Source organism: Rhineura floridana, chromosome 11, assembly GCF_030035675.1.
Source record: "Rhineura floridana isolate rRhiFlo1 chromosome 11, rRhiFlo1.hap2, whole genome shotgun sequence".
Lineage (NCBI taxonomy): Eukaryota > Metazoa > Chordata > Lepidosauria > Squamata > Rhineuridae > Rhineura > Rhineura floridana.
In genome coordinates, this window is record NC_084490.1 from 43407043 (window position 1) to 43421127 (window position 14085).

The window sequence follows — 14085 nt, forward strand, 5'->3', positions numbered from 1 at the left end:
GATAGGGCTATGGCTGTGACACAGGCCCAGAAGTACCTTCTTATCTTCGACTTTGATGAGACCATCGTGAATGAGAACAGTGACGACTCTGTCATCCAGACTGCTCCAGGGAAGCAGCTTCCAGAGTTCATCCGCCAAACCTTCCGTGAAGGTTTCTACAATGAGTACATGCAGCGGGTTCTGCAGTACTTGGGTGACCAAGGGGTGAAGATGGCCAATTTTAAAGCGGTCTATGAAAAGATCCCACTCTCTCCCGGCATGGGCGACCTCTTCCAGTTCCTCTCCAAGCAGCAGGACCACTTTGAGATCATCCTCATCTCCGATGCCAACATGTTTGGCATTGAATGTGCCTTGAGGGCTGCCGGTGCCTACTCCCTCTTCCGTAAAATCTTCAGCAACCCGTCAAGCTTTGATAAGAGGGGCTACTTCACCTTGGGTCCTTACCACTCACACAGCTGCCCCCGGTGCCCAGCAAACATGTGCAAGCACAAGATCCTGACGGAATACCTGGCCGAGAGAGCACAAGAGGGAGCCAGGTTTGAGAGAGTCTTCTATGTCGGAGACGGAGCCAATGATTTCTGCCCTTCCACGGCGATGAAGTCGAGCGATGTTGCGTTCCCGAGGAAAGGCTACCCCATGCACCAGCTCATCCTGGAGATGGAGAAAAACCAAACTGGGGCCTACCAGGCCACCGTAGTCCCATGGGACTCCGCTGTAGAAGTTTTGTGTTACCTTCAAGAAGCGCTCAAGAAAAAATGTTGATTGGGAGAGGACCTGGTGGGAGAAGCAGCACCGCCCGACAAAGCTGCTTGGAAAGATCCAAAGGATTAACATCATACCTCTCATGCTTGGCTTAAGACTCTCTGGGTTTTCTCCACCTCAGAATCTCTGTCTCTGGATCTTCCCTTCCTTTGATCTTGAGATATGGGCTCTCTATGCAGTTAGGAAATCCATTCAAGGAAGGGTGGGTGGATGATTGGCCATTTTAATATTTTTGATCGCCTTCTTTTAAAGAAAATATGCTCTTGCATTCCCTAAAAGCATTAATCTATTTTCACTCAAACTAGTTGTTGGAAACACCTTTAGCATATGGGGAAATTCTGTTGCCACCAAAGCATTTAAACCGGTCACGGGTGATAATATAAGTCTTCTCCCCCACTTTTTTTTTTTTTTGCATTTCCAGATCCTGCCCCATCTAATAGACTGTCATAATAATCTATTATTGTGGATCTAAACTGGGGCAGGGAATTGGGAATGGGGTGGGTGATGATATCTCCAGAAAGGAAAGGGGGTGCAAGAAAAATTATTCCAGTCTAGTGCAGCTGCATGGGGTTAGACATCATCCTCTGGTCAGACTTAATGCTTCCTGGCATCATTGCAGGGCTCACCACTTGCTAATATGAACCACTTAGGTCAGAGGTAGGGGGGGCAGTGTTTCTTCAGATTTTTTGGGATTGTAATGCCCATCATCCCTGACCGTTGGCAATGCAGGCTGGAGACAATAAGAACGGGAGTCCAGCTACATCTGGAGCCTATAGTTTCATTATACGTTTTGTCTCTTGCCGGTCTAGGTTTAATTTTTGTATGTTTTCCCATTCATGCACAGTCTTCTTCCTTGCAGTTTCTTTTTCTATTCCTCATCCCTCTGAAAACAAAGCTGAATTTCTGTGGTTGCAGCACCCATGTCCTTCACAATGAATGGAGTGGGGGGTTGGTTGCAGAGTGGAAACAGAAGTGTGGTTTAGAATCTGGGCTTGTTAGCCAAGGTGTTACAGAGCTTGGAAAAGTTACTTTTTTGAACTACAGCTCCCATCAGCCTAATCCAGTGGCCATGTTGCCTAGGGCTGATGGGAGTTGTAGTTCAAAAAAGTAACTTTTCCAAGCTCTGGGTGTTCAGTCCCTGCTGAGTGGATCTCATGCTGCAAATGCACTGTTTTAAAGAAAAAGACCTCCCTCTCTCTCTGCTGTATCTGTATACTGATTTTCATACAATTTTATCAATTAATGGCTCCCCCCAAAGAATCCTAGGTGTGGTAGTTTGGTAAGGGTGTTGTTCATTCTCTGTTAGATATCCATGGATGCCCTCACAGAACTACAATCTCGTAGGAACATGGGTGCCTATGTTCCTAGGCAGGTATGGGGAACTTTGGCCATCCAGATTTTGCTAAATTACAACTCCCTTGATCCCTGGCCATTGGCCATGTTTGCTAGGGCTGATAGGAGTTGTAGTCTCTCTCCCCCACCTCCATGGAAAAGTACCTGTAGATGCCCATGCCGGGAGAGAAGGAATGTCTTATCAATAGCCCAAAGGCTTTAGCAATGGGGGCAGCAAGTATAGGACAAAGGCTGGAAAGATGGACAGTGCAAAACTTTAATGCAAACAAATTAGGGGAAAGCCTCTCTCTTCTTAATGAGTTATGTGCTGCTTTTGCAGAACTCCCAAGGGTGTGTTTAATGGCAATAACAAGTGATGATTCATGAGATGATATGCGCACACACACATCCTTGTAATTATCAGCATCTAAAGGTGCTGCTTTGGGTGCCCCCTGATTCCTGCCAGATTCTTCTGATATTCTATTGTAGCCTTCCATTTTCCTCTCCCTTGCTGCTTTCCCAGAAAGCGCCAGGATGGTCTTATCCTTAAGCTTGCAGTCTGCTCATCTGCCCCACATTGTACAAGCAGACCCATTTGTTTGTGTGTGTGTGCGTCTTTCTCTCTTCGTAGGATATGTGACTTGTTTTGCCGTCACCTGAGCTGTATCCCGTTTTCTCTGCAAATTCCATTGGTTGTAGTCATTCTCTCCCTTTCTCAGCTGGTCTGTCCTTTCTCTTTGGAACTTTAAAGCCATGGAACCTCTTTTGCAAGTGCACAAAGAAACAAAATCCAGCAAATCCAGTTTGATTTGTCTTTCATATGCTGTGTTGGCGTTGGGCAGTTATTGCAGGACACATTTCCAAGTGTCTACCCTCCCCTCAACCGTGTAGCCGTCATGGGTGCCAGTGGTCCTGCAGTGTTGGATGTATGAACTCTCTCGACACCAGTGTGAGGCAGGGGCAACGGCCTTGGATTCACCTCTTTCTATCCTTTCCTCCCGAGGAGCTCTCCTCTTTCTGTCATAAACCAGATCCCCCAATTCCCTCACCCTGCAGTCTGAAGCCACTTCCAGTTTTGCAGTCCATCATTTTATAGGCCATCCTTTTGACTGCCCCCCATGCGCTTTGACTTCCTTCTCCAAGAAAAAGAAAAGATGGAGATAATGGAAGCATTCAGAGTTCTGCATTCTACTTCGCAGCTGGAGCTGACTACAATTTAAGCAGCAGGGGAGAGCCTGTAGCCCTCCGCAGAAGTTGCTGGACTGCACCTCCCATCATCCCTGGCCCCACTGGAGCTGATGGGACCTGGAGTCCAACATCATCGTCTAACTTAATAAGCCACTTCTATCCTCTTGTATATTTCCAGTTCTTCATGTGGTTCAGGCCCTCTTTTTATGCTCATGCCCATGGCTCCCTTCTAATGGCATAAACAGTTAAGTCATGTATGTTTGTCTCAGCACATCAACAGATATTCACCCCTGGACAAACCCTGATCCACTGGCAAAGGCTTCTTGCCGTTGTGTGCACAAAGAGCATTTGCTAGGCATTGAAGCCTTTATAGGCAGACCCTTGGAAACCAGCCTCTCTTATTCTGTGACAGCCTAGGCCAGGCATACCCAATGCGGTACCCTTCAGATGTTTCTGGACTACCACTTCCATTGTCCCTGCCCCCATTGGTTGCACTGGCCAGGCCCCATGGGAGTTGGAGTCGCTACACCATCTGGACCACCTTTGGTTCTCTATCCCTGCATTAAAGGGTGGTGTACCAACCACTCTGATCCCTAAGTCCCAGCCCACTGGGAAATTTTCTTAGGCAACCGCCACCCCCAAAAAATGAATGGGAATGGCACAAGTCCCATGTTTGCTAATGGAAGAGAAGGTCATTTAGTTTCTCCATCTTGGGCACCAAACTCTTTTGTAAGCACCCAGCCAAGTTCTGTACCTTTAGCCTGCCCTGATAGAGGCAAGCAATTCAAATAGTGCCACCTGCTAGCAGCCAAGGGGGAAAAAACGCACACCTCCATCAAAACACTTTGCTGGTGTTTATTGCTATGTTGGAGTGAAGTTTTTGTTTATTTGTATAAGAAAGCTATGCCTTTCTAATACATGTATATTAGTGACTTTTAAATCAGTTAAGATTTATTTATTTAAAATCAGTATTCGCAATACAACCATGACAATCAAAGTATAACAGTATCCACAGATGTGATAAGGGCGGGCACATCAGATGCAGCACAGTGTTCTGCTAAAACTGAGATGGAGAAAGTGATGTTGGATTATGCAATAGTTGCTTCAGTAAGGGCAGAAATAAATGCTGTGTGATGCAATCCTATATGCGTCTACTCAGAACTAAACCCCTTTGAGCTCAATGGGGCTTACTCCCACATAAGTGTGTGTATTATTGCAGTCTAAAGGAACATGCATAACTGATGCAGGCACTTGTGGAGAAGGAGGAGGAGGAATGATAGCAAATATGGAAGTATGCATCTCCAAATTCTGATGAATTGGAGGGGGGCTCCCTTCATCCTCTTAAATTGTTCCCACTAGCTTTATTTCAGCCTGGTTAGAGTGATCAGGGAAAATATGAATGATGTTATAGCAACATATACCACAACCACCCAGGATTCCTTCTATGAACTCTCTCCAAGGTAACAACAAGGTGTTCAGTCTTCCTCACCCAATTTATCAGAGCTCACATTTTAATATTGTGTATGTGTGTGTATATATATATATATCTATATATCTATTCAGCTTCCTTCATTGCAAGGGCTCCACATAGTTCCCCGGGAACAACCCCTCTGCATCGCTTGTCACCCCCTCACACCAGCCATCCGAGTATCTTCGTGTCACATAAATAATAGTCCCCTCTGCAAACGAGAGTTCTTTCTCCTGCTGCTGAGCATAAGGGTAGAGGGTCACCACTGAAGGCAATGGAAAAAGAAGAGAGAAAGGAGGTCAGGTGATGGGAGGAAGCAACAAAAAGCACATACATGATCTGAGCTCTCTGAAGATCATCTAAGAAGGAAGGAAAGAGGAATGGCAATTTTGGGATCATCCAGTCAAGGCGATACATGTAACCAATGAGGCTTACTGTGACGGTGATGGCATAAAGAGCAGAGTGCCTGGGTGTCCTAAGAGGGGGGGGAGTGGAAGGCAGAGTGCTCTGACCCATGGGACCTAGTCCATTGGGAAGGTCTCCTGCACATGGAAATTAATGAGAGCTCCTGATATATATATATATATATTTTCCAATAGGGCTCATACATCAGAGCTTCCCAGTGGACAAGGTCTCACTTTAGTATGTGCAAGTTGGATTTTACCTCTCAGGGACTCAAATGTCTTTGTACAGCCCTGATAAAGAGCTATAGGAAATCTAGATTGAAAAGGCACATATACGGAAGAGATATCTTTCACTGCTGGTGGCAGGTGAAGATCCGGAAGCAAAACATTTGTGTAGAGAAAATGCAGACAAACAAGCAGGGCAGCTGGTGACTCAATGTCAGTGGGTTTTAGTCCGAACGTTCAAGGAGCTGTCCAGACCAAAACCTGGAGCAGATTCCACTGCAAGCAGGAGTCCTTTAGCACAGGCAGATGGCTTTGCCCTCAGTACCAAGTAGGTCAGGGTCTGGTCAAGCAGCTGGGATTTGGGTTATGTGTGAGCACAGCAGAAGACTTCCAGGTGGTTTAGACTCCTAGCATATCAATGCCCATTGCCAGAATGCTGGAATAATGGTGTGTTAGCCCACTCTAGCAGTTTGAATGTTTTTAACTAGGTACCTTTTTCCAGATAGGTGTCTGGGGCCCATGGTAATTTCTCTGGGGGTGGTGAAGGGGGCAGGAGTGGAGGCCCCGGCTTCGCCAAACTAGAAATCTCCAGTGGTGGCGGTGCTGGAAAATCATGATCTGCAAAAGCACACACGCTGTTTGCTGACTGTTTCACAAACAAGAAAATCAAATGTGCTGCTATGTACCTGCTTGCCTTGCTGGGGAGAGAAAAAGAGCAATGTATGGCACTGAAACGGTATCCCACTCACCACCATAAGAGCATACAAAGAGCCCTGCTGGATCATACCCAAAGGCCTATTTAATCCAGCATTCTGTTCTCACAATGACCAACCAAGTGACCCTGGAAAGCAGGCCATGCACACAACAGCACTTCTCTGTTCATGTTCCCCAGCAGCTGGTCTTCAGAGGCATACTGCTGTTGATACTATCTGACTAGTAGCTTTCTCCATTCATTGATTGCCTGTTTAAAGCCCTCAAGAGTACTGAAAGCCCTACTCGGTTGCTCACTGGCTTTCTGAGAGCTCACCAGGAATTATCTGTTTTATGCTCATATTTGTAACAATAAGGGCTAGCAACTTGCTTTTTAAAAAAAGAAAATACACTCAGGATGTTGCGTTCTGAAACTAATTCCACAGTACTGGACTTGTAGGGTGTATACACCCAGGCACCCACTTAACCAAGCTGATGTTGAATTCAAGTTTGTTGTAGCTCTTTTCTTTTTAAAGGTCTTACCTGGCCCAGGGAGGTTTAGCAGGGGTTCGTTGTTCATTGCAAAAGGTGGAAATAGCAAAATACTTTCTGGAGGAGGAGGAGGAACATCACCTGCCTCTGTTGGTGGAGGAAAAGGTGAGAGCACAGGAGGTGTTGGTGGTTCAGTAGGTGGGCCCATAATGCTCTTGTTCATCGCTTCTACAGGACTGCTGTGACATTCAAACAAGGAAAATTTCAGGTTAATGATTCCTTGCAGGTGTGGAACGAACGTTATGTGACACTTGTAAAAGTGTCAGTTCTGCAGATCAAAGCAGTTGAGTGAACATATATATATATGGGGGTAACGGTTTACAAGGTGTACAAAGTACTTTACACACCTTATGTTGTTTATATAAATGGAGGATCATAACAGTTCTCTGACCTCCAACCCTGCCTTGGCCAAGAACCTTATTTTCATTTTCCTTACACAAACAGCCACCAATTTTCCCTTGAGTCTGTCCCGTTTTCTGCAATACTGGGAATCTCACAAATTGTACCTTAGCAATGACAAAGATGAGGCAGATGAGCGTTTGCCATCTGGGACAACGGGCGGCTGTATTGGCTCTGGAATCCGGTGACTTCGCCTAAAAACACACAAGATTTTGAGTAAAAGATTTGCATATGTTGGGGACATGAGAACATAAGAACAACTCTGACTGAAGAGCAGACTGAAGGTCCATCTAGTTCAGCATCCTGTTTCCCACAGGGCTAACCTGATGCCCCTGAGAAGCCCAAAAGCAAGACATGAGTGCAGCTGGCATTCGGGGTCACCCTAACTCCAAAACCTGGAGAGTAATTTATAGCCTAGTAACTACTGGTAGCCTTTTCCTCCTTCAGTCCCTAAGCCCCTATTAAAACCATCTCAGATTGCATTTACTGTATTTTGAGAGTTGCTTTTCAATATAAAAGGTTTTTATGCATAAAGTTGGGATCCCTTCAACCTCAATGTTAAGGGAAGTCTTGTATTGCAAATTAGCATGATTCCATATATAATATATTGAATATTTCCTTATTGTTACACTTCCATGGAAAACAGGAGTGTCTACACCAGAAGAGCTTTCCTTTGGCATGGGGTGGGGGAAGAGCACCATCAACATGATGTCCCACCAATGAACCTCCCTCCCTGCTGGTGGAGGGAGAAGCCAGCCTCCCACAAAGGCTGCAGCCTAAATCAGCCTTCTACAGCATGGCACCCTCTGGATGTTTTGGCCGACAGTTCCCATCATTCCAACCATTTACATGGCACTGATGGAAGTTGCTGTCTGTGTACACACTTTAAAGGACATGACTTCCCCTCCAATAATCCTGGGAACTGTAGTTTTGAAGGGTGCTGGCAACTGTAGCTCTGTGAGGGGTAAATTACAGCTCCCAAGATGATGAGTGAGGTGCTTTAAATGTATGGTACATATGCAGCCTTAATCCAAAACATCTGGATGATGCCAGGCTGGCCTCAATGTTATAATCCATTTTGAAAGAGTTTTTATTTCAGTCAAGTTGGGCAAGGGAGGAAGATGACAGTGAAATACAACCTTTGAGAAGGAACCTTGGCTGTGCTATAGGGTAAAATAAGAGTTTCTGGCTCTGCTCAGTAGTTTATGCAGCCTTTCCTAACCTTAGGGTTCCCAGATGTTTCTGGACTACAGTTCCCATAATTCTTGACTATTGGCCATGCAGCAACATCTGGAGACCCAAAGGTTGGGAAGGGCTGGTCTACTGCCTGTAAGTGATCCAACCTCACCTAAGGCTCCCAGATGATTGCCCTGCTGTTGATGTAGTTCCTCGTCGGGACAGCGTCCCTGTTTTGGCCAGCTGGGTGCTTTGGTCCTAAGAGAGATATTAGAAGGGGAAGATGAGAGGTATGAGAAAGAAAATTCAGACGATTGTTCTCTAAGACAATCACCCTCTACCATCAGCTTTTCCCAAGGAGCTCTTTGTCAGAATCTGCCAAGATCATTCTGGTGCCCAAAAACTTTACCAGAGAAGAATCTGCACATTCATAGAGTTGTGTGCTCCCCCTTTCTCCAAAAGGTGAGGCATTTCAGGGCTAGAGCTACTTGGGTTTTGGTTCCCTTTGGAGGAGAGAATGTTGGAGAATTAGGGTGTTGTTTTTTGTAATATTTATTTGCTTTATAAATACACAAGCAGAGCATAAGTGAAGGCAAAACCGCACCTACCCGTATGAGACAGCAGATTCACTGTGCCAGATCACATGCCCAGAGAGAAAGATACCTGTACTCATATGGTGTCCTCAGGCTTAAACCCACAACTCTGTTCCCCAAAACTGCTGTTTTATTCTCTCTCCCTCCCTCTCTCTCTCTCTCACACACACACGGGTAGCCAACATGGTGCACTCCAGATCCTATTGAACTACAATTCCCCTTATCCCCAACCATTGGCCATGCTGGCAGAGGCCTGATGGGAATTATAGTACAACTACATCTGGAGGGCACTGTGTTGGCTATCCCTGCTGTAAACTCTCTCTCTCTCAGGGTCAGGAGAGGGTCACCTCCTCCAAGCTCTGATAGCTTTCCCATTCAAAATACTAAAAGGAGACTGCCAACTATCTCTCAAATATTAGCTCTCCCCATTAAGGGAACACCAAACCAGTCATTGGAGCCCATTGACAAGCAATCTGCCTGACAAAGAAATTACAAAGTGAGAAGCTGTAACAATGCCAGCCAAGATCAGAGAGTAATTAAGGTTGATTGGTGGGAGCCTGGAGGGGTCAGTAATTCTTGGAGAGGGAGCTGATCCAGCCCTAGTTTTGCACAGGGCAGCTATGAGAGAACTAGAAAAGGTCCTCAAATACAAAGATGTATCACTGAACACTAAAGGGAGGATCATTCAGGCCATGGTATTCCAAATCTCTATGTATGGATGTGAAAGGTGGATAGTGAAAAAAGCGAATAAGAGAAAAATCAACTCATTTGAAATGTGGTGTTGGAGGAGAGCTTTACGCATACTATGGACCACAAAAAAGAGAAGTAATTGGGTGTTAGAACAAATTAAACCAGAACTGTCACTAGAAGCTAAAATGATGAAACTGAGGTTATCATACTTTGGACACATAATGAGAAGGCCTGATTCACTAGAAAAGACAATAATGCTGGGAAAAACAGAAGGGAGTAGAAAAAAAGGAAGACCAGGATGGATTGATTCCATAAAGGAAGCCACAGACCTGAACTTACAAGATCTGAACAGGGTGGTTCATGACAGATGCTATTGCAGGTCACTGATTCATAGGGTCGCCATAAGTCGTAATCGACGTGAAGTCATATAACAACAACAAGGCTGGCTCTACCATTAGACAAAGTAAGATGGATACTTCAGGGTTTTTTCTTCTTTTTTGATTCGATTTGAAGGCACATAACAACAAAGTCGTGTGCACCTTTTGCCTCCAGATGGGAATGTGTGTGTGTGTGTGTGTGTGTGTGTGTGTACTGTCTTCAAGTCGATTCCGACTTATGGCGACCCTATGAATAGGGTTTTCATGAGGCTGAGAGGCAGTGACTGGCCCAAGGTCACCCAGTGCGCTTCATGGCTGTGTGGGAATTTGAACCCTGGTCTCCCAGGTTGTAGTCCAACACCTTAACCACTACACCACACTGGCTCTCATATGGGAATGTTTATCCCTGTCAAAAGCCACATCTCAACAAGGTCTGGGTGAGCATAACAGTGCAAACACATGTTGATCCCTATTGGGGACTGTAATGGTCTTCCCACTGGCACCACCTGACAGGCTCCCATCCGTGGCTACCACCAGGGAGAAACGTAGTTTTTATTTTTCTTTAGCTCACCCTAGCACAGATCTCACAAGATCCCACTGCTAGGCAGCACCACCAGTCACTCCCTGTAAACAATACTGCTAGAGACTTCGCCTTAGTCTCCCTTCTGGCTTATTGTTACTTTGTGTCTGGGTGCACTTGCAGGCCACAACCCCCCTGTATCTTTGTGCCAATAAAGCATACAGCCCTGGGTTGCCCTGGATACTTGATGATACACTATCTCTTCACCGCTGCCACCATTTGATACTGTTTCCCAACCTTGGTAATTACCCTGCCCACCCTTCTGGTCTGTGAAAGCCCCAGCCAAGGATCAGGCTTTTGGTAAACCAATAAAATATTTATTTATAAACACCAGGAAATAACAAGATTATGTAAGGTATGTTTAACCAGCGTATGGTTTCATATAGTGTCACTCTTTATGTTTCTGGTCATATATATATTGCCTAAATGTCAGCCAAATACAATCCAAGCCTCCCTCGGAACTCTGCCAACCAACTCCTCCAAAATCCCTCATCAACCAATGACCTCACTCCACAACCAACCCTCCCAGACTCAACTGTCATCCTCTCATTTATACCTTCAGCCATTCAAACACTCAGCCAATCATCATACAGCATTCTCTAGCATTCTAGCCCATGTACTCCCCCCTCTCACTCAGTCACTTACCATATATCGCTTAATAAACCCTCAGTTACCATATTTACAGATATTAAAATACAGGGGCATCACAGGGACATACGCTGATGTCTGCTTTCAGATAGGAATCTCCCTTTCTGGGTGGAGACATCTTGTTTTAAGTGTTTTTCTGGTATCTTTCCAGGAAACAGCTTGAGATTGAGCCAGAGGAGGAGGACAGTGTTACAGCTGAGGGCATGGGGGTGGGGAAGCAAGGTTAGTGGGAAAGAAGAGGTAATGAAACAGTAGCAAGAGACAAAGGAAAATAAAATGTGCGGGCCATTGATATGGTTGGGTCAGGTGTGGGAAACTTGTAGCTCTCCAGATGTTGATGGATACCAGCTCCTATCATCGCTGCCTGCTGGCTGGAAGACCATGGGTTGCTCACCACCATGTTAAGAGGATAGATCAGTGGCCACAGAGGAATGGGAGCTGGGATTAGTAAAGCCCTAGAACAAAGGCAAGATTCTGGGTTGTGTAGCCTCACAACCTGAGCACTGGCTGGTCCTATCCCAGGAGTTACCAGCACGGTGCCTGCAGATGCAGAGGTGCCTTTGAGGTCTTCCCCGGTGCCCACAAACCTCTGAGCCCACCCAACCTAACTCACTGCCCCCTTACTCCTGAGGTGGTGAGAGTGGTAACCCCTTTCTCCCTTGTAAAGTTCATAGAGATTAAGGAGGAAGTTGAAAGAATGATGCTTTCCTCCACTTCCTCTTTCAGCGTCATGTGCTTTTCAAGGCTCAGATTAATTCTATTGGGTCTAACTTTACTCAGATCCCCTGGGAAAGCAAAGTGTGTGCACATTCACTTTCTCTCTTTCTGTCTCTGCAAGGGTGGGGGTTGGGGAAGGGGGGAGAGAAGTGACCAAAGGTGTGTGCCCACAGCACTCCCTCAAACATCCAAATGTGCCCATGAGGCTAAAAGGGTTGGTGGCGTCTATCCTTTGGCCTTACTAGTTTTCAGCAGGTACTGGCTACTTATGTACTTTTCCTATGTTGCCTTGTGAGTCAAGAACCCCTTGATCTTCTGCTGAGAGGATTCTAGGATGTGGTCTAGGGAACATTCTCAACTCACGCTGGATACGGTTGGTCTTCCTCATTATTCTTCATGAACTGAGAAGAGGCGCAAAGACGCCCCTTCTGCTTCCATGTGTCTGTGCGTTAGTAGGGGAATAGCAGTGGTGATGGATGAACAGTCTTTCAGGAAGCCATATCACTCCTGTCCATATTCATTATTCCTTTTGAGTTCCCGGGGCAGAAGGATTGATTATTAAACCACTCTGGCAACTGTCACTCTGAGAGAGGAATAGGGGTCTCCTAACAACTCTCAGCACCCTTAACAAACCACAGTTCCCTGGATTCTTTGGGAAAAGCCATGACTGTTAAAGTGGTATGATACTGCTTGAAATGAATGGCACAAATTTGACCTTATTCTGGGTCAGACCATTGGTCCATCTAGCTTAGCACTGTCTACACTGACTGTCAGCCACTCTCCAGGGTTTCAGGCAGGCGATGCTCCCAGCCCTACCTAGAGATGCTGGGAACCTAGGACTGTCAGCCCCGGAAAGCAGATGCTCTACCACTGGGTTCCAGCCCTTCCTTGTCTCACACAACCCAAGCTTCTGCTCAAAGCCCTGCTTTTCTGTGGCTGTGCAGCGCAGAGGATGCTGCCTGCTGGCCTCCCGCCGTCGCCTGGAGTGTTCTCTGCTGTGCTTCTGCCATGGCTGCACCTGCTTTTAGGGGGAGCACTTTCTATTGTTCTGAACTTCCTATCCGACAACCAAGTTAGAAAGTGCCTTTCAGCAGAGGTGCACCTTTTCCAAAAAATTGGGCCCTGTCTTGGGGCCCCTCAGCCAATAGGCTTGCCGAGCTAAAGCTGCACGCTCACAAAGGGCAGCAGAAGTGGAACAAGGCCCCAGCTGTGGTGAGAAAACTACTGGGGAAGCAGACGCCAGCGTGGGACCCGAACACTCGCACAGCGTTTCCTCTCTGTTCAGAACATCTTTGCCTCATCGGTTTCAGATGCTTGTGGTTTAGATCGGTCTAGATGGCTGGCCACAGACGACAGCACAGTTCTCCATTTCTCTGCAAGGTAGCTTGCCCAGCGGGGAAGAAGAGAGGATCACTTACATTTAACTTGCAGGTTGTGACTTCTCAGTTTGCTAAGTGCAGAATTCAGAATTGTATTATTGCTCCAGGTGTGAGAGAGAGACACATGCTTTGAGATCTGTGGAAGCGTGTATGTGCTTGGCTTGCTAGCTCTTCCTTACTTTAAGGAAATGTCCCTGATCCGGGAATACTACATTTTAATAAAAAAAGAAAGAAAGCCTTCCTTAAAATAAATAACAGATGATAAGCCTAGATTATGATAAAGACAGACTTGCAACAGTGCTGGATCAGACTCAGTCCAGTCCAGCATTCTGTTCTCACAGTGGCCAGCCAGATGCCATTAGAAAGCCCGCAAGCAGGAACCGAGTGCAACACCTGTTAGAATCGTAACAAGGATCACTCCCCCTACTAGGCCTTCCCTCCATTCCTGTACTCTGTTGTGTGCTGTGCCCGCAAGAATCCTGGGAACAGTCACTTGTTATGGGGGCTGAGAGTTGCTAGGAGACCCTTCACAAACTACAGTTCCCAAGATTATTTGGGAGAAGCAGGGCCAGCTCCAGGAATGCTGAGGCCCTTGGGCATCAGCTTGCCCTGGGCCCCGGTGTATGTGTGTGTGCGGGCACATGTGCCTGCACACGCATGCGCCCACCCCCACCCCCCACCTACCTGTCTTCTGTCTTTTACCATTGCCCTTAACGAAGATGGCGGCCGTGGTTTCCCTAAGGGGATGATGCCTCCGCCACCATCTCTGCCATCAACTAAGATGGCGGCAGGGGCTTCAGTACCTTAGGGAAACCACGGCCACCATCTTAGTTAAGGGCAATGGTAAAAGACAGCAGACAGGTAGGTGGGAATGTGGAGGGGCCGCAGATCACGGAAGGGGAGCG

General features: G+C 46.5%; 2 protein-coding genes across 7 annotated transcripts in view; one reads left to right on the forward strand and one right to left on the reverse strand.

Annotated features, from left to right (window-relative positions):
* Window positions 1-7474, forward strand: part of PHOSPHO1 (phosphoethanolamine/phosphocholine phosphatase 1) — a 30215-nt gene extending 22741 nt beyond the window's left edge. For all 6 annotated transcript variants that reach the window (XM_061588278.1, XM_061588275.1, XM_061588280.1 and 3 more), the window contains one exon: window positions 1-7474. In XM_061588278.1, coding sequence (XP_061444262.1) covers window positions 1-762 — 762 coding nt within the window. In that variant the 3' untranslated portion in view covers window positions 763-7474.
* Window positions 4139-14085, reverse strand: part of ABI3 (ABI family member 3) — a 25630-nt gene continuing 15683 nt past the window's right edge. Inside the window, exons 4-8 of the mRNA XM_061588274.1 lie at window positions 8369-8454; window positions 7128-7214; window positions 6613-6800; window positions 5872-5997; window positions 4139-5015 (exon numbers count right to left, since the gene is read on the reverse strand). Coding sequence (XP_061444258.1) covers window positions 4852-5015; window positions 5872-5997; window positions 6613-6800; window positions 7128-7214; window positions 8369-8454 — 651 coding nt within the window. The 3' untranslated portion in view covers window positions 4139-4851. The remainder of the gene's footprint in view (window positions 5016-5871; window positions 5998-6612; window positions 6801-7127; window positions 7215-8368; window positions 8455-14085) is intronic.